Source organism: Taudactylus pleione, unplaced genomic scaffold (genome assembly GCF_031769625.1).
Source record: "Taudactylus pleione unplaced genomic scaffold, aTauple2 ptg000093l, whole genome shotgun sequence".
NCBI lineage: Eukaryota > Metazoa > Chordata > Amphibia > Anura > Myobatrachidae > Taudactylus > Taudactylus pleione.
In genome coordinates this window covers 37,056,361-37,076,617 of record NW_028284495.1, presented here as the reverse complement: position 1 = coordinate 37,076,617, position 20,257 = coordinate 37,056,361, and the positions used below count along the sequence as shown (strand labels likewise).

Genomic DNA, 20,257 nt, shown 5'->3' with positions numbered 1-20,257 from the left:
AGCCCTGTTGTCGGCCAACGAGGAGGGCGCGGCAAAACCAAAGGCAATGTCAGCAGCAGAAAACCACCCCGCAAATAGAGGACTCTGTGATCAATATTTACTCATATCCTCTGTCTAATGTGGAGGAACGTGTTCTATCAAAGGGCCTGACCTTTGTACCGACTGAAAAATTAGATCCTTTCCAATGGAAAATAGACACTTACCGTTTTAACCGCACGTTACGTCTAAAAGAGCATTTCGGTAAAATCTTGGATAAAACTGATGTCATATCAGATATTCCCCCGCAATTGAGGAAGCTACAACCCCATTCCAATTTCGACCCTGTAACAAAAAGTGCTGCCATTAAAACCTACACTCGTCTATTGGAGGATGAGGGTGCCCAACAGATGTATATGGAATCTAATAAAATAAATAATTTGACCAAGGAAGAGAGTGGCCTTGAGTGATCTAGCTCAGAGAAAGGATATCATTATCCGCTCAGCGGACAAAGGTGGTGCTGTGGTGGTGCAAAATCTCACGGATTATAGGAGCGAATGCTTACGTCAATTGCAGGACATTAGGGTATACTTGCCATTATCCAAAGATCCGACTTTGGAATATAAGCGTGAACTGGACCTTATTTTATAGGAAGCAGTTCAGAAAGAGGATATAACTAATGACTTGCGGTCCGCATTGACTGTGGTTCATCCGAGGGTACCGCTGTACTATACCCTGCCAAAAATACATAAACGTTTGAAGGATCCGCCGGGGAGGCCGATCATTTCGGCCCGTGGCTCTTTATATCAGCCAATTTCGGTGTATTTGGACACTATCTTAAACCCGTGCGTTCAAAAAATACCATCTTATTTAAAGGACACCACAACATTACTAATGTCCCTGAAATCCTTGGGGTCTGTACCAGTGGGTTCTATTTTGTGCAGTGCGGATGTGACTAGCCTCTACACCTGCATTCCTCATGATGCAGGTGTGGAGGCAGTCAGACTGCTAATTACTGATAATGTCAACTATGTGGGTCCCCCAGTGGAGTTGTTCCTAACATTGCTACGTCTTACCTTGGAGAGGAATTATTTCTTTTTCGATGGTCAGTACTATGTACAACGGGCGGGTTGTGCGATGGGGTCCAATGTGGCCCCATCGTATGCTAATGCCTTTATGTACAGCATAGAACAAAATCTCTTGTTTCGGGAGGGTCGTCTATTAAATGATGTAATTCTTTACTACGGATATATAGACGACTTGCTCATCATGTGGCGTGGCACTGAGGTGAATTTACGTACACTGCTTGATCAACATAATGATTCGGGTAGTGTGGTACAGCTCACTTATAATATTAGTAATGCCAATATCCAGTTTCTTGATGTAAATATATCCCTGCAGAATCTGGACATAGTAACCACTTTATTTTCCAAGAGTACAGATAGGAATACTCTTCTCAAATATGATAGTTTTCATCCTGCAGCTTTACGCAGGGGGCTCCCCTTCTCTCAGTTCTTGAGAGTGCGGAGGATAGTGTCTGATCCTGCACAAGTAGAGATAGTGATGCAAGAGATGTTGGAGAAGTTTGTAGCTCGAGGTTACAAAAGAAAAGATCTAGAAAGTACCAAAGCTAGGGTGTTAAATATACCTAGAGAACAAACTCTTGTACCAAAGGAAGCAGCAGTCAGTAATACACGACAAGTGATTCCTTGGGTTAATAAATATACCACGGATAGTCGTAGGATTAACAGTAAAGCTAAGGCGTGGTGGCCAATTATCAGTTCAGAAAAGGAACTTCCAGCGCTGTATGGATCAAGGCTGATGCCTTGCCATACAAGGGGTCGGAATTTGAAGGAGAGGCTTGTAAAAGTTGACATAACGGATATGGACAAAGTCGTTCCTAGTCACTTTTTAAGTAAAAAGCCGGGCTGCGTCCGGTGTTTGGGTTGTGTGACCTGCAGATCACTTTCTGTGGGTGACACATTCTCTCATCCCCATACTGGGAAAAAATACTCTATTAGATTTACCCTAACATGTACCACAACCCATGTAATTTACCTTCTGTCTTGCCCATGTGGGTTAAACTATGTGGGCAAGACAGAAAGGATGTTTAAAGAAAGAATGGCGCTACATAGGAGTGCCATTAGACAGGCACTAGACACGGGACATAGCGACCAGCCTGTAGCAAGGCACTTTTTGCAGGCTAAACATGGGGTGGCGAATCTGCGCGTTATTATTATTGACCATGAGCCACTCTCTAAGCGAGGGGGCGATCGAGGTAGGAGGCTACTGCAGAAGGAGTCGAGGTGGATACATAAATTGGGTACGCTGGCCCCCAGAGGCCTTAACGAAACTTTGGGATTAAAGTGCTTCATTTGATGTGAGATACCCCCATGGGTTCTTGATGACCTATGAGTATGGTACTAGTTGGTAACTTACTTGTGGTTTTAAATGTTTGCATGCTTTCCTGTACTTGTTGAATACTGCTGTGCAGGTTTTGGTGTCACTGAGGATTTTTCTATATACTGGAATATTGTTTGATCAGCTCTCTAATTGTTGCGTCATAATGTGTATAATACTTTCTGCTTCTAAAAATTGTTGTCCTTGCAGATAATTTAAGGAACACAATATCAATGGAGTCACGCTTTGTGTGTTAGTGAATGTTTTTAAATGTATAATGTTATTGCTGTAAATGCGTGCGGCATGCTTTTTGCTGCACAGGTTCATTTTTTATGTGTTTTGTTATTGGGTTGCTTAGCAACCTGAGACGGTGACCACGTGGGGCGGGTGCGGGTGGAAGACGTCATCATCCGGCGTTGGACTGTCTGGCCGCGCTGGAGGGGACTTCTCTGGCCCGCTCTGCAACAGGTGTGTCTTGTTTTAATGTTGATTGGGGCAGCTCTGGGGGTATATGTATGTATGTTTTGGTGATTTTAGTGTTGCTGTATGTCCCTGACGATGGGAGTTGTTCCCGAAACGTAGGATTAAAGGACGTTTTTACCCTATATTACTCAGTCTCACGAGTGCCTCCGTTTATGGATCTTTATTTATCGGCCTGTTTCTCGACCGTGGAGGGCACCGGAGCATTTCCTACCATTGGAGTGACGGACAGACTTGGAACTGTAAATATATATATATATATATATAATTAGTTAAGAGCCTCAGAGAGTTGTGGGGGGAGGAGGTGTACACACAGTGGGCACAGACAGGTAGAGGTGGTGCTGACAAGAGGGAGATGATCCCCCTGTCTTAAGTGCCCTGGGTCCCCGAAGGCTTAATCCGGCCCTGTTAGGTGGGCAGGGTTTTTAGGAATCTAGACTATGTATATGGGAGCCAGCTTCAAGGGCGCTTCCGTCAGAGGAGCCGGAACATGCCCCCCCAAAAAAATAAAAAGAGCAAGGTGCATTCTGGCAGCGTGGCGCCTGTCTGTTGCACAGTGTTGCCCTTTATATTTACAAATATAATTTTTAGGGCCCTGCGTGAGGGGGAATCGGTATGAAATACCGGGTGCCACATGGCTGGGAGTTCAATTCCCGGCAGCGGCAGCCCGACAAATCAGCAGAGCTCGGCAGCGGAAGACCGAGAGCGCTGGAAATCCCGATCGTCCTAAAGGTATGTTCTATACTAAACTAACCCCCTAACCCTAACCCTCCTTTAGGGTGCCTAACCCTAACCTCCCCCCCAAGTGCCTAAACCTAATCCCCCCTCTAAGTGCCTAACCCTAACCCCCCCCTTCCCCGCTCCCTAAACCTAAGTCCCAGGGGGGGTGTCTAACCCTAAGTCCCCCCCGGGGGTGCCTAACCCTAACCCTCCCTCCCCCTAGCCTAACTCTAACCCTCCCGGGGGGGTGCCTAACCCTAAGTCCCCCCTAAGAGCCCTAAACCTAACCCTCCCCCCCCCCGCGGCTTTCCGCTCGCGGCGCCCGGCATCCACTCGATCGGGATGCCGGTCATTTATCCCACCCCGGGATAAAGTAGTCGGGAAGCCGGCTGTCGGGATTCCGGCAGCCGGCTTCCCGACTGCATACCGCGTGAGGGTGAGGGAGGAGAAGTCAGTGGCTGAGGAGTTTTATAGTGCATGGTGCTGGCCTGCTTGCAATCAGAAGGCTGTAGGGGACACGGGACATGAATCAAGGGTCTGGTTGAACCTTTGTTGTATGATTAGGACATTAATTATATTCCTACACAAACAGGCATCTTCCGGACCGTGTGATCTCCTACATGCATGAATAGTGGATACAGACTGAAGATTGTCTGCCCAAGGAGAATCAATTTCTTTAGAGGTTTCCAATTGCAGAGACACTGCCATATACTGTAAGGTAAGGTGTATTTTTATTGAGTACACACAAAACTGGATTTTATTAGTGAAATTATTTTAGTGGGTATTTGAGCCCTCCATGCCCCAGTTTGATACTGCCCCTAATGCTTACTTTTACTTCCCTTTACTTTAACCCCATTTGGACCTGCCTCCTTCCTAGAACACTTGCGGGGGCGCCATTGCACGCACGTGCACCGGGCGCTCTGGCTACACGCTACACCTCTGACCCCATGCCATTTTTCCTCATATTTTTAAAACCAGGACTGGATCACAGAGCCCAGTGCTGGTTAATAAAATACAGAGGACCCCCACACATTTTGTCACCCATATTTTTAGAACCAGGACTGGCTCCTGGAGCCCGAGGCTGGTTATGCATTTGAGGCGGAACCCCACATAATTTTATTTTTAACATTTAACGGTTTGATTATTTACAGACAGAAACATACACGGATCACACTGATCTGTATATGTTTCTGCAAATCACACAGCTCAGGAGGTAATCTATTTAAAACTTCTATTTAGAACCGAGTTTGCCAAAATTACACCCGTGCTTATAATCACAATTATTGGTAAATTCCCGAGTTGTATTCCTGTCTATGGAAAGTACCTGTGAGTTTGGCTGATGGTGTATTTATTTCTATTTGTGTTTTCACCCGTGTTTTACTGAGTTTCATTATTTCTCACCCGAGTTTGCCTTTAGTAAATTTGCGAGTGGTAAAAAATGGCCAAACACACCCGTGATGGACATCTCCACCAAACTCGATTCTAAGTAAACTTACCCCTTGGTAGATAACAAAACATTTTTAGCTTTGAAAGTAGTTCACCGAGTCCAAAAGTCTGACCAACCCTGCTCTAGCCAGTCTGGTGCATGAATATAAGCAGACCTGGGTGAAGCTCTCTACAAAAGCTTGGTTCTATTTAATAGAACAACTATAAATATATGTAAAAGAGAGATGAACTTGTCATACTGTATTAAAAAGACATGCTTAAGTACAGTAGATTAGTATTTTTATTTTAATACAAGTGTTCTGTAGCAAAGAGTTATTACGCTGTTTGGCATAGTTACAGGTAAACTGATTTTCACAAGTGTACACGATTATCTTTATATTTAATATATGTACCTAGATGTTCAGTATACAATAACCTTTTCTTTTAGTTAAATGTTCCTTGGGTTATACAATTCACATGTTGAGTAACCTTTTTGTAGCCCATACAAACAGCAATTCCTACTGGTAAAACATACTGATGAAATATACAGACTGCAATCTGATTAATACAACGATTTTGATGTCATCATGGAAATATCTGTTTTTTCTTTTGCAGCGTTTCTGACTTTATCTTGTTTGATCAAGGCAAATAAGTGAGTCATTGACACTTACATATAGCAATGATGTCATCACTACAGCTGATGTGAATTATCCATCTGAAGCTACAAACCACAAGGGATTGCACATCATACTCCAATATTCTTCAGTCATGTCTGCACACATCCATCCACACGCTGAAGAGCATAAATGGAATTTCCACAGAAGAAAAGCGCCATAGCCTAATAGTGTTGGAGGAGCACATGCTACCTAGCAAACCCATAGCTGTCACCCTGGCTGTTCTATGCCTTCAAGCTGCCACAGATGCTGTACGTCTGGCCGATACAACCTTATAATGCTGGGAAAAAGGACAAATGCCTGTTCACATTACACTCAGTAGCCACTGTGTACTTGCAGGTGCGCTACAAAACAACATACTATTTATTTGTCATTTAAGACAATTAATATAACCGTTCAATAAATATATGATAACACATCTGTTTAATCTCCCAAGGCAGATACCAGACATAAAATACATGTCAGGAGGGCAGTTATACTGTATATTCGAACAACAGAAATGCCACCTGTAACATACTGTACATGAATTAAATGTGGCACAGTACATACAAAACAACCCATAACTAGTTACTGTGATTCAAGCAAAGCCAATTTAGAAGGCATAGTGCATTTATATTCCTGAATAATACAAGGTTGAATACTTCCTCCTGCAAACAAAAATGCCATTTACAAGGTTAACAATGATCATGGATGTGGGCCTGGACTAATTGAATTATACCTAGAAAATGCTCATATAATGCACTTTCTTGTACATGCACAAATAAGCAAGAAAAACAGTATCACACTCATTTGAAATGTTGGCAGGAAAAGGGAGAAAACTAGGATGAGGAGAATATATATATATATATATATATATATAATGTGAAAACTAGCACCATTTATTTCCATGCACTCACTGACAACCACGTGACCGCTACCTGTCTATGCAGAGTGAAAAGCTGTAAAGTCCAAGCGTGTGGAGAACCGGGTCAGAAGGGGGAAACACTGTGGGGCCCATTTATCAATAATCACATTCTCGATGCGATCTGAGTATTAGAGCCTAAAATGGCATTGCAGTATGTGATAATTACGCTAGAATGTATCAACTACCAAATGTAGAGACAGGGGCTCTGAAAGGAGACCATCCATTCCATGTGTTTGGAGTGAAGTGGCTACATCAGCGGTCTCTTCGCTCCTATATCGGGACTCCTGGCAATCCATGGTCTACTGATCACAAATGTGCGGTGTTCATTGCCAGAGAGGGTTCCGGAAATTTTGCGAACTGTTGCCTATAGGCTACATCGGCTAACGTCATCTTCAGGCTGTGACTGCCAAACTTGGTAAATCTGACTTTGCAATCCCCACAGAAACCTATGGGGTTATGGCTGCTGTCCAAAATACTGTGGTCCCTCCTTCATACATTGGATTGATACTTAATATTTGAGGGTATCATCCGAAAACGGGTGTCTTGGGGGAATATGCTGTAAATATTTAATGAAACATAGGCCCCTGAGAGAGATATCAGGATAAATTGAGTAGACAGATATGCAGGTGCCACATGATCGAAATAGCTGACAAGGGAGATTCTGTTGATCCCAAAAGTGTGGAGAGAGGGACACAGAGATTGGCAGATAAGCCATGAACTGTGTCCGGGCTCCACACTGTATTTTGGTTGCTGCCTCTGAAAGTATTTCTGCCTCTCCTCCATTCCCAACCCACATTCGTGGTGCACTGGCCCCAGAACTTCATTTTACTTTCAGTAATAGACCCCACAAAAATAGTTATTATTGTTCTTGACCTTTGACAACAGAGCAATGGACGCCAGTGTATGTTGCCCCTGGATCTGCCACTCTTTGACCACCAGTTACGATTACTAGGCTGACTATAAATTACATGGTGCCAATAGTCTGATTGTGGGTTTTCCCACCTATTTTCCAGTTACAGTTACCAGTGATGAGCAGTAACTATTATCATTTAAAGCAATTGTTATTGAAAAATGGGAAACTATATGTGCAGTGTTGCAGTTAAAAGCAGACACTTCAAATGCCTTTTGCCTCTTTATCAGAGCCACTAGCTGGTGAGGGCTATCACATAGGCTTCAACAGGGCATTCCCCGAAGCTTCCCTGAACATGACAGCGGCACAATATTCTGTATCGCTGTGGTAAGCAGCGACACAGAACGTTACAGATGTGTTGCTCGGTAGCGCCAAGCGTGTTTTCGTGCAACTTTTTCCCTTAAAATGCATCTTATTTAAAGCGAATGAGACGCAAAATCAGCTTCTGCTGATTAAAATGATATTCGGTATGCCTATATTTTGTGACTGTGGCTATGGGGGGTATTCAATTTGGAGCGAAAAGTCCGTGCTGGACTTTTCGCTCCAATCGGAGGTTTGACAGGGATAAAGTATCGGGCGCGTGCCCGCTTTATCCCTGTATTCAATTAGGATCCAGTGAAAACGGGAGCCGGTTGAAAGGTAAGTATCAGGAATTTTCAGAAAATGTGCCTGGGACCCCCCTAAAGATGTCCAGACATTGGGGATCACTATGGGTACCCCCATTTTTGCCTGCTGGAAGAAGTCGGGGTTTGTAATACCCGCGGCAGGTGCATATTTGCGGCTATGAAAAACTGGTGAAGAATAGCACTTAGAAATTTTTTTTGTAAAAATAACTATTCCTATCAAATTTGGGGTACATGAAAATGGGGGTAAGCATATTTCTAAGTCCCTAAAGTTATTTTTCAAAATTCTGCAAATATGCACTTGCCACTACTACCCACACTGAAGAAAACACCTGCCACATACTTGGGGACTCCACCTGAATTCATTTAGCTAGTTTGGCACTTTGTTACCCTATTATTTTTTTACCCCCAAAATTAAAATACATTTTTGGTGGGCTCCTGAAGATTTTTTTATATTTTTTGACACAGGTTATTTTTATAGGACACTCCCAGGGGTGCAGGAAATTTTTTTAAGCCTGCACCCCTAAACTCCAATTCTGCATATTTTTTCGCCATGTAAAACATGGTGAAAACGTATCCGCGTTTTTTCACAAAGACTTTTCACACCAGCGAAAAGTCTTTGTAATTGAATACGGGGATAATTGAAACATGCGAAAATGACGTCATCGGCGATAAATTATCGCCAATAACGTCTTTTCGCAGCCAAATTGAATACTGCCCTATATCTGCTTGTGAAATGCTACATTACAGTGTCACAGTCGCTGACATCTAGCACAGCATATCACATACAGATATAACCGTCTAAGCCTCAGCATCATGCTCCAAACTTTTGGGGGCGGGGAGGCAGCGCCAAAGGGCTGTGTTCTTGAAAACGGGGGCATGACAGCGGCGTGCCGAGGCCAGGGTCTGCGCCTTCCGACACATATTTCCTGGCCTCTGCATAGTTATTATACCGTACATCCTGAGTAACCTAAGGGTTACTCAGATGTCCGATGGTCACGCAAGTGATCCGATGTTGCGTCTCTGGGCGCAGCAGCAGATCACAGAAGCCGGCAGGAGGCATCTAATTACACAAGACGCCTCCTGTGTCTTTAGCATATTGTAACATAGCATTCAAAGAGGCAGCAGCTGTGCTACTGTGTACAATTCTGAAACAGGTCCATAGGTCTATGATAAATAGACTTCACTGTGTAATAAAGAATTGGTGCTGGATGTTTGAAACCTTAGTGGTGTCTGAACGAAGTGGCTGGAGGAGACATACATATGCGTCACTGCACATTGGTTTCCTATTTAAAAAAAATTATTAAAAAAACGTATAAACTAAGAGGAAAGAGGAACAGCAAGATACAGGTAAGAGCGTATATAACAAACAACTTACTACCTAGGAAAGATATTTTAGTAACTTTCCCCTAATGGTGCATACACACGGTCAGATATGTCAGATAAACGATGAACGATAGAACGATTTTCCAACGATTTGAACGATTTTAGTCTGTATAAAAATGAATGGAATCGTCCAAATTTTACTGCAAACACATCAGATGTCAGATATCATTATCTGACAAACGGGAGCGCGCATCGTTCATCGTTGCAGGGACACGTCAGATTTTCTTTCAGATATGACCGATTTTTAAAATCGTTATTGTACAAATCTGAAGGAAAATCTGACCGTGTGCATGCACCAATAGCCCCGCAAGCTACGCAATTCATCGTTTTCCCCAGACTCCTCACAGGGTACGTTGTATCAAACCTAAAAATGTGGTAAAACGGATATGGAACAGACATCTTCTACAGACTACGTTACAGCGAGCCTCATAAACGTTTACGGGGCTGCGATGTGCCATATGCTTAAAGCTATTGCAAGGGTATCCATCTTGTACTTGTATTCATGGATACCGTGTTAAAAAAACTAAGGAATGTTTGCAATTAGGGCAGAGATGTATTGTTATCAAATGTACAATTAATATATCTCATATATAATTATTATTATTATTATTATTATTAATTATTATAATTGAGCATCTTTTATCAATAATTATATATAGCTAAATAATTGTTTAAACATTTTCAGACAAACTGAAGTGTATATCAAATAATGATTTGATAATACATGGATTAGTTATAATAATAATAGGTGTTTGAAAGCAGACTTCCCTCATTAACATAAAGCCTTTCAGACTGTAAGTTGTATCTATATTGTGTCCTCTGCAAATTGTATACTCTTTGCAAAGATAATCATCAGACAGCATTGGCATATGGTACGGTCAATCTAATGACATTCTATTAACCACTTAACTGACGATTTGCCGGGTCCTCAAGAGAGTCCGGGGAGTCAGGGGACATCAGTTCTGCACATGTGTAGAACGGATTTCCTCTTCAAAAACAGAGCGGGGTGGTGCGTTCACACCTTGTCAGCAGAAGCAGAGTTAGCAGCGTTCGCATCCCATGTGACCACGTTAGACGTAAAGATGATTGCTGGTGCTGCAATCATCTTTACCATAAAAAAACAAGTGAAAATAACCATGATTATGACACAGAGGGTATTAATTAGAGGTGCACACTAAGTGCACGCAATGCTGATGCTCACATAGTTGAGCGATTATTTGCTACTTGAGAATACACAAAATATTCTGAAAACCCCTACGGTGCATGCGTTACCCTGAGCGTGTGCACAAACGTGCTGCTGCGTGCCGGTCCGCTGGTATTAGAACCGGCGAAGGAAAACCATGGCCTGAAGAAAACGCAAAAAGAAAATCTGTTGCGTGGGCGTGTTATGGGCATGCAAGCTGCTGCGTCCTCATACACAAAGCCACGACCGCAGAGGCCATGTTCAGACAGAGACTACACCTGCAATAGGGCTGGTGCAAGTGTTGATGGTGCGCTGATAGTGGATTATCCAGACCCACCGGCGATGTTACAGTGTGCACGGCCACTGAAAGTGGGTGTCTCAGAGCTGCACATTCCAGCGCACAAGGGGAAGACTAAAACTAGCGGTTGCATATTAATCGCTGTCCTGGCTCCTCAAAATTACGGAGACTGTGTGCACCTCTGATTCAGGCCGGGAATGTTCATATTGTCTGAGTTATTGACATTTTTCAGCTTCACAAAGTAAAGTTTTCCGACTCCTGCTGACCAACACCTGACTTCATCATAGCACAGATCACAATTGTATAATGATCTAGCATATTAGCTGATAAAAACCTTAAACATATATGGCCAGTGCCATACTGCATTAGAGGTAGTCTCCTGGCACAGCTGGTGTACCCTGCAGCTAGTTTACAGTGTGCAATACCCCTACAGAGAGTGTACTCATGCCACTACAGCACAGCTAGTGTACTCATACTCCTATGGCTAGTGTATTCATACCACTATATAGAATGTAAACATAACTCTACCAATAGTGTACTCATTCCCTTACAACTAATGTACTTATGTACCTACAGCTAGTGTTTTCATACTCCTACAAGATAATGTACCTCTACAGCAGGGGTGGGGAACCTTTTTCTGCCAAGGGCCATTTTGATAAATGTAACATTATTTGCGGGCCCGATGCAGGCCACGTCCCCACCTTGTGACATCACACGGAGCAGGACCACAAAAGCCCGTAATTACAGAAATGCCCGGAGCAACCTGAGGATACTCCGGGGAGCTGTAAGAGCAGCGGTGTGACCGTCTGATGCATCCTAAGGACGCCCCAGGTGGCACTGCTGCATAGATTCCGGCTGCATGTAGCCATTCTAGGCACCCTGCTAGCCAGATAAGGCTAGCAGAAAAAATCTCAGAGGCCCAAACCAAATGATTCCGCGGGCCTTACACGGCCCCCGGGCATGAGGTTCCCCATCCCTGCCCGACAGCATAGTATTCATACCCTTACAACTAGTGTTCTCATGCCCAATAGCTAGTGTACTCAGGGCCTGATACAGCAAGGATCGCAGATGTGATTGCGTACGCAGTTGGCAGATTGTTACGCACTGCGTATGCGTCAAAGCTGCAGTGAACGTGCTTGAACACTCCACTGCGATCGGGACTGCGATGTGTTTTCGCAGACTTGCAAAAGGTATTGCGGATGTAAGTAATGGGAAATGGACGGCTTTATACAGTGGTGGGTGTCGTGGTATAGTGCTGCGATCGCATTAATTTGCACAATTTTGCAGCGGCCGAGTGCGTACGTGTACAATCTTGTGATCCTTGCTGAAATCAGGCCCTCAGACCCATAAAGCTCTTTTACTCCTACCCTTACACGTAATGTACTCAGTACTCATACCCCAACAGCTAGTGTGATTATGCCCCTATGACAGACCCCAGTTGAATAGACCATACCAGTGGTCCATGTGCATTTTAGTGCATCCCAGCACCTGTTTAGCGCCAGTTTACCTTGAGATAGTCGTTCTCTGAGCGCAGCTCGTCCACCTCCCTGAGCAGGTCCTCCTCCTGTCCGCGGCTAGGTGTTGCATAACTGCTGCTTGGGGTCCCCCCTGCATCCCGCGGATCACCGTTCCTAGGCGCAGTGTGCGGCTTCTCCGCTCCCGCTGCTAGCACTATCCCTGGTACTGATGCCGCCACCTGCTCGCTAGAGCCGGACTCGTTGTCACTGCTGTGCGCGGCCAGGGGACGGTGGTCATCGGACAGGGGCTCAGAAGGGCAGTCGGACAGGTCAGAGCTGCTGTCTGTGTGGCTGACCCGGAGCAAGGTGCTGCACCCCCCGGGCGCCGGGCTCTCCAGTCTCTGCCCCCTCCTGTGGCCGGCAGCCCCTGCAACCAAGGGAGAGGAGGGGGCGGGCAGCGGCTCCCTCCTGGTGCCCCCTTTGCAGCTCGCATCCCCGGGGTCCTGCGCCGGCCTGGATGCCCTCTTGTTAGACAGCGAAGCCTTGGCGCTGGGCGCTTTTGCTGGGATCGGTTTGTCTTTGGCTGGGATGCTGCGCCGTGATAAGCGGCTTTGGGCGACCAGGAGCCCCGTGGACTGGTGCCTGACCCTGCTGCTGGGGGATTTGGGTGGCAGCACCGAAGGCTTAGCAGGGGGTGCCCTGGTGTGGGAGTCCTTCTGGAAGGGTCTGGCAGGTGAAGGTGCCCGGTGCAGCCGCTTCTTCTCAGCATGAGGATGGCTCTGCAGCCTGGGCTCAGCACTTACAGTCTCCATGTGATGCGGCAGCAGCGGGGACAGGAGGACCCCCTCCAGCCCAGAGGCTACCCAGGCTGTGCCGCAACAGCGACCCTACAGCATCCGGGCAGAGTCCCAGCGCAGCTTCTCATCACTTCTCTGCCTGCAGCTCACAGCCACTCACACTCATTATAGTGCATGCACCACCGGCTCTTCGGGCTGCTAGTCCTCCCCAATCTGCTGCTTATTCCGCCACCAAATCGCTGACTTCTCCGTTCTGATTCACCTCTATGTACATAGATCTCCGCGCCGCATTCCTTCCAGTCAGTGCATCTCACTCACGTACCAATGTCCACCACACACGACATGCTCGGTATCCATCTCCTGTCACTTCCCGGCTTCTTTCCTCCTCGCCCTACTGCTCTCTGCCTCCTGCAATCTGCAAACGCTGCTGCCCGTCCCCGGCCTGACGTCTGCCAGCTGCCGCACATGCGCCCCTGTGTGTTTGTGGCCGTCAGTGCACCTCTGTATGTATGTGTGCCTGCATGCATAGCACATATGCCAGCTGCATACATTGTCACCATCTACACTGTATGGTAGGGGAGTTTGACAGTTATATAGTTACAAAAATAATAATAAAACCACGGGACTTACTGTACAAATGTGAACTTAGATACTGTTTTTAAATAAGAAAATGAAATGTATTGCGCCCTATTTATCACAATTCGCTTTTTTAAAGATGGTGTGATAATTTTAATTTTTTACCGAAATTCGCATTTTGATAATTAATATTTTTACGAGATTTTAGCAATCTTCTTTTGCATTGAGACTGGCTGTCCTGGTGAAAAGATGGAAGCAGAGTGATGCCGTAGCTCACGATATCACTCTGATTTAGGGATGGCTATCGACCAAAGCATCGATGGTGACTGGCCGATGTTAACTAGTTTTGCCATCAATGGCAGAGAACCACATTGGTTCTCTGCTATCGATGGATTACTGGGAGCCAATTTTTTCTCTCCCTCTTTACAGGAAGGAGCTTAGCCGTGCCCCGATGGTCAATAAGTCCCGACCCATTTTTTTATAGGTCCGCGGCCCAGCATCCCCCAGCAGCGGTGGCCATCGAGGGGGTGCAAACCATAGATGGTTCACTTGCCATTGATGGTAACCACTGATTGATTTCCATCGATGGACACCCACCGATGGCCATCATTACTCTGATTCCTGCTTCGGACCCACCCGCGGCCAATGCACATGTGCAGCTATCAATCTGTACATGCGTCAGTGGGGGCCAAGGGAGAGGGATCCAGATGAGCCCTCTCCAGTAAAATTTACGATATAGTAACCCATAGGCTACAATAGGTTAAAACACCTTCTGCAGATGGTGTTAGTGGCTGGGGCCAAGCTCCGGAATACTTAACATTCCGGAGGTAGGTAATTCTGACTGCATAGCAGCCCCAACAGACACCTAAGGGGCTGCATTTGCAGCCAGAAATGGAGGAGCTGCGGCAGATATCGGAGATAATTCCTCCATTGTACATCCTGGGGATCCTTAATATTAGCGGATACCCCCAAAAATGCTGTTTTCAGCAGATATCCCTAAAATATTGATTAATGAATATGCCCCAAAGGTGGTCTATTTTTTATCAATAGTTTATTTAAAAGTAGGTGAAAATTAACATTTTCATCTACTTTTTTAGAAAGTATTGGGACCATTCATTACAAAGGTAATACTGCTATCACGGATATCTTTAGCTTACCTTTCAGTCTCGATCAGGCTCCTCGGTCCCAAATTCGTTAAGTTCTGAAAATACAAACGTTTCTGAACTTGACAGCGGGAACCTACAAAGATGGCATTGTTTCCCGGACCCCCGCTCCTTCCTATTGGTAGGAGGTCTGGGTTGTGAAAATCCCTCTGCCCCTGTTTGGATCTCTCTGCAGGCTCAGCAGTGCTAACTTTCACTGCTACCAAAGTAACAGGTGTTAGAGATCACAGGGTCAGCTGATTTTCGGATCAGCTGTCTCCATACTGGAGCAATGTTGAATTGTTCCAGTGTTTTGTAATCCAGTGTTGCTACTCGCAGCGAGTGTGATACTAAGGGCCTGGTTCAGAGATGTAAGCAATGGCGATTTTTACACAGAACAAGCAATTTTTTGATACTGCACATACGTCAAATACGCACACGCGGTGATGGTCTTGCGATTTCGCACACACACCATTCATAAATTGAGTGACATGTAGTCAGCATTTGGGGGAGGGAACGGGTGGTGGTTAGAAAGACGCAGGTGTGTTTTACCGTTTAAACGCTGTTACACGTGCGTGCATTAATTAGCCATTGCAATCACATATGCAGCATGAGAGCTCTCTGCATGTCAGGAGAGCCGAAGTATTTGAGACAGGTCAGATCTGCCGCAAGGGCTGCATAGCTGGTCAATGTGTGTGAATGTTACCGATATTTAGGCTTATATGCAACGTCGGATCCCAATGAGAAGGCAGTAGTGGTTGTCCCTATGCTCAGGTAAGCTTTGAAACTATTAGCATATTTTTGCAGCTGCGGTCCATGCGAAATCACAGCTGCGATCGTATTAGCGTCCATATTTCAATCAAGCCCTATGTTAGCACTGTCGAGCGGCAGCACTTAATGAATATAGCCCTAAATCTTATACCATTAATGAAGACATTATTTGACATATTTTACATTGTTAGAAATAAAGAACCAAATGGGCAAATGACACTTTGTCTTTGAGTTAACTATTCATTTAACAGGTTTCACCCTCTTTACAGCTGCTGAATAAAAGTTAGGGCCTGATATAGCATGGATTGCTATTCTGCTTATACGCATGCAACTGCGTTGCTAATATAAGCAAAGATATTTAAATGTTTGCATTCATATTGCAAACGCAGCCAGACATAAGGACACCCACTTCCCCTTACTCACATCCGTATACTAGGGCAACATAGCAAAACAATCAGGAACATTGAGTAACATCGGACCCAGACGCAGTTAAGGAAGCCCTGACCTCACTCAGGAATTGCTAACGTCTGCAAACGCAGGAGGAGAAGACCTCAGGAGGCATCTGGTATTGCAGTGGATAATTTATGTACGCCCATGCAATGGCGTTGAAACCCACTGGCACACCTGCATTTGCCCGACCATCCCCCATTACCACCCAATCACTCAGCTCTGGGTCTGCGTAGCCTCTGCAAACGCAGTTCCCATCGCAATTCCTAGTTCACGCACTGCAATGCATATGCATGCGCAGTGCAAATTAATTGAGCGATTGCGCGAGTATTAGCAACTGTGTCCCTTGCTGAATCAGGCCCTTAAACTGCAATACCCTGGTGTGATAAGGGTGCAAATGATGTGGTGTAGGTACAGGTCGGAGTTACTTTGGTAGGGTATTCTTCCTTTGAGAGTAGCTTTTCCCTATACCCTACCCTGGCAGAGAGGCAAGGTTTCCCCAGACAGACACAAAGAAAGGTAGACAGGTCTTTGCATAAACCTAGAATAGTAATGAATTATGGTAAGGAAGAGAGAGAATGGATTCATTTAATTTAAACACACAATTTAATTAAAAACAATTTTTAATGTTCTGCGCTCAATGTGAATAGCAGCTCAATAAAAGTAAAGATGGTTAGTATGTGCAAAATGAGCGTTTAAAACATAATAATCATACAAACAGTAAAAATAGTAAATTCAATGTTTATAGTCTTTTTAAGACTAATTGGAAGTGGTGGCCGCAGTAATCAGTCCCAAAATATGACCACAGGTTTCAATGGTCCGTGGTGCGGATCTCTGCCTAAACTATCCCTACCTTACCACCGGTGTTATTACCTTCTCCAGATGATCGCTTGTGTTTTCAGCATGTCCCAGCAGATCCAATAGCCGCAGCACCGGGGGGATAACGTCAGACGCCAGACACCTCACGGACCTAGCGGTGGGTATACCACTCGGTCTGATCCTGTAGCTGTCCACTCTCTTTCCCTTCTCCAACACATTTTGGACAGGTTCTGGACCTTTTTCAAGGATGGGGGTGGTACTTCCAATGTGTATATTTATACTAAACTTTATTAGGATTAAAACCGGAAGTCCATTACCAGAAGTCAGGATTTTTGGCACCAAGCACATGTTCCCGAATTAATGATTATTTAAAATTAGTTTGATGATTAATATGTAAAGAATGGTTAGTATGTAATATAAATATATATAAAATGTGTATAAATAAGTGTAAAAATAAGGTTATGAAACTATTAAAGTTATAAAAATGTATTATAAAAAGGCATTTAATTCTGTCAATATTGAGCCCACGTGGCTCTAAGGTTTTAAGGAGGAAAATCCACTTTGTTTCGTTTTTTTTTCAATAAATTAATTTTAACCTCTCCTCTCGAACTTGGGCTGATTTTTTGAATTCCTAAAAATTTGAGACCTTTTGGATTATTATCATGATGTGTTAAAAAATGGGTGGATAAGCTATGAGTGGTAAGTCCTTTTTTAATATTATACTGATGTTCCGATATTCTCAGTTTAATTTTTCTTTTCGTCTGCCCAACATATTGTGTGCCACATGGGCACTCTAGCAGGTAAATCGCTCCTTGTGTCTCACATGACAAAAAGTCCTTTATTTGATATTTCTTTCTCATTTGTTGTGATGTAAACTCTTGTGTCATTTTGGTGTCTGCTATTTGGTTTTTACAACCCATACAGTTCTTACAGAAGTGGAATCCTTTTGTTTCCAGATTTGTTCTATTGCTGGTCATTTCTGTCGGTAAATAGCTTTTAGTCAATTGTTATTTTAGGTTACTCGATTTTTTATATATTATTTGTTTTTTTCAGTAGCACCTTCTTTGCTTCTTCATCCAATAGTAATATATTCTAATGCTGGTTCAAGATGTTCTCAACTGTTTGTGATTGCCACTGAATTGGGTTATGAACGCCATTGGTCCAAAATCTTCTATTTTTTTGTTTTATATTTAATCAGTTATTTTCTTTCTACCTTTGAGATTTGTTCAATTTCTTTTTGTAAAAGTTCCTAATTATATCCTTTTTCCTTAAATTTCTCTTTCATTTATTTGGCCTGATCTTTAAATGTTGAGACCTCGGAACAGTTTCTCCTTATCCGGCGGAATTGTCCGCCTGGGATATTCTTAATCCATTGCCTGTGGTGGTTACTATGGGTGGGTAGAATGTTGTTTCCACTAACTTCTTTTATGTGATTACGTTTATGAAGATGATTATCTTTTATAAAAATCTCTAAGTCCAAGAAGACAACCATTTCCTTACTGTGGGAATTCTAAATTGAAGGTGTTATTATTCATGTATTTCAGGAATTCTTTTAGTTCATCGTTTGTGCCACTCCAAATGAAAAAGATGATCTATATATCTCCGCCAAATAATTATTTTATCTAAGAATGGGATATTTAGCCATATCTGATTATCCTCCCACCATGCCACAAATAGGTTGGCATAGCAGGGGGCAAAGGATGTGCCCATTGCAGTGGAGAGGTAATGACGGGTGGCATCACATCCATCCTTGTGTTTCATCACTGTGTAGAGGGATTTTATATCGCTTGTACACAATGTGTATGTATCCTTCCACTCAACTGTTTCTAAAGTCTGTAAAATATGCATTTTGTCCTTCAAAAAACTCTTCTGTTCGGATACTAGCGTTTGTAGAAAAAAAATCTACATATTTGGATAGATTTGACGTGAGCGACCCTATCACCAACACAATAGGTCTTCCCGGTGGGTTTTGTAATTGCTTGTGGATTTTTGGCAAGTGATAAAGTGTTGGAATTTGTGGGTGTTCTATATTTATGAAATTGTATTCTTTCCTCATTAGCATTTCTAATTCTAGGCCTTCATCCAATTGATCTAATAGTAATTTTTTTAATTCATTTGTTCAATTTGACATATGTTTGAGTATTAGAAAGTAAGTTGGTTCGTCGTGCACATGCGCTCTGGGCACATGCGCTCTGGGCCACCATCGACCCGGTTGTGAGCGCTCAGCGCTTGCGACTGGGTCTGAATCAGGCCCTCTTTTCCCAACAATAGAAGCTCAAATTGTCAGCAACATTTCGGGCTTTATTGGCCTGTTGTCAGGCTACATATAGCACCGAGGCATATAGCATCGGAGGTAGGAGAGTGCTGGGCCATTTGGAATTTTATATATATATATATATTGTGACACAGTCAGATTAGGGGTTCCCTCTCCTGGGTAGAAGGACTCCTTTCTTACACACACCCACAGCAGCAGGGAAGCAGCACACCAGTCTGGATGCAAGTACAAGCTGGTCGGCGCCAGCCTTTATTGTACAATGTCAGAAATAACATAAAGAAAACATAAACATAAATCCTAGCCCTGTCGGGGCACTAACTTCACAGGTAGTTCCCTCACTACCAGAACCTGGCAGGGCCTAATGCCCTCACCAGCAACCAAGGCACAGCACAACACTTACAGATAGGTTTTCAAGTGTCTCTGAGCAAACTCCCTGCCTGCTCTCCCAGGTGAGACAATCAGCCCTCAACACACTAGGCTTATATTGGCCACTCTCAGGTGGAAACCCTAACAACCTATTACCAGGCTGCGAGAACCAAAACCTGGAGTGGCTGTGGGTGGAGCCCTCCCTCTCCTCTCACCCACAACCCCCAGGTCCCAAACCGGCTTTTCAAAAAGCCGAGACTCAAGCCTGCTACACTGCAGACTTTCTCCTGGAGGTTTAAAACACATAAGACAGGAATCTGGGATAAATGTCCCTGTCACAGGCCACTTTACCAGTGATCCTATCACATATCCCCCCCCTTTGTTTTGACCTATGGGGCGGAACAACTGAAGCCCCCAAACAATGAACGCGTGACAACGCGTCTGCATTAAACAACAGGCCCCCTGGCCTGTGTTCCACTGAAAATTTAGAAGTTTGTAACGCCAAGAACCATCTCGTAATTCTCGCACTACTGTCCTTATTTTCGGACATCTACTTCAAAGGCATGGTCAGTGATCAATTTGAACTTTCTTCCAACCAAGTAGTACCTGAGAGCCTCTAACGCCCACT

General features: G+C 44.2%; 1 protein-coding gene across 5 annotated transcripts in view; it reads right to left on the bottom strand.

The window, feature by feature from the left end:
• The window catches only part of MTCL1 (microtubule crosslinking factor 1), a 193,290-nt gene extending 178,202 nt beyond the window's left edge, over positions 1–15,088 (bottom strand). For 4 of the 5 annotated variants that reach the window (XM_088469679.1, XM_088469680.1, XM_088469684.1 and 1 more), the window contains exon 1: positions 12,487–13,665. In XM_088469679.1, the coding sequence (XP_088325805.1) occupies positions 12,487–13,248 (762 nt within the window). In that variant the 5' untranslated portion in view covers positions 13,249–13,665. Of the gene's footprint in view, positions 1–12,486; positions 13,666–14,966 lie in introns of those variants that run through there. The other variant, XM_088469685.1, reaches the window with a different exon arrangement.
• Between the last annotated feature and the right edge of the window lie 5,169 nt (positions 15,089–20,257).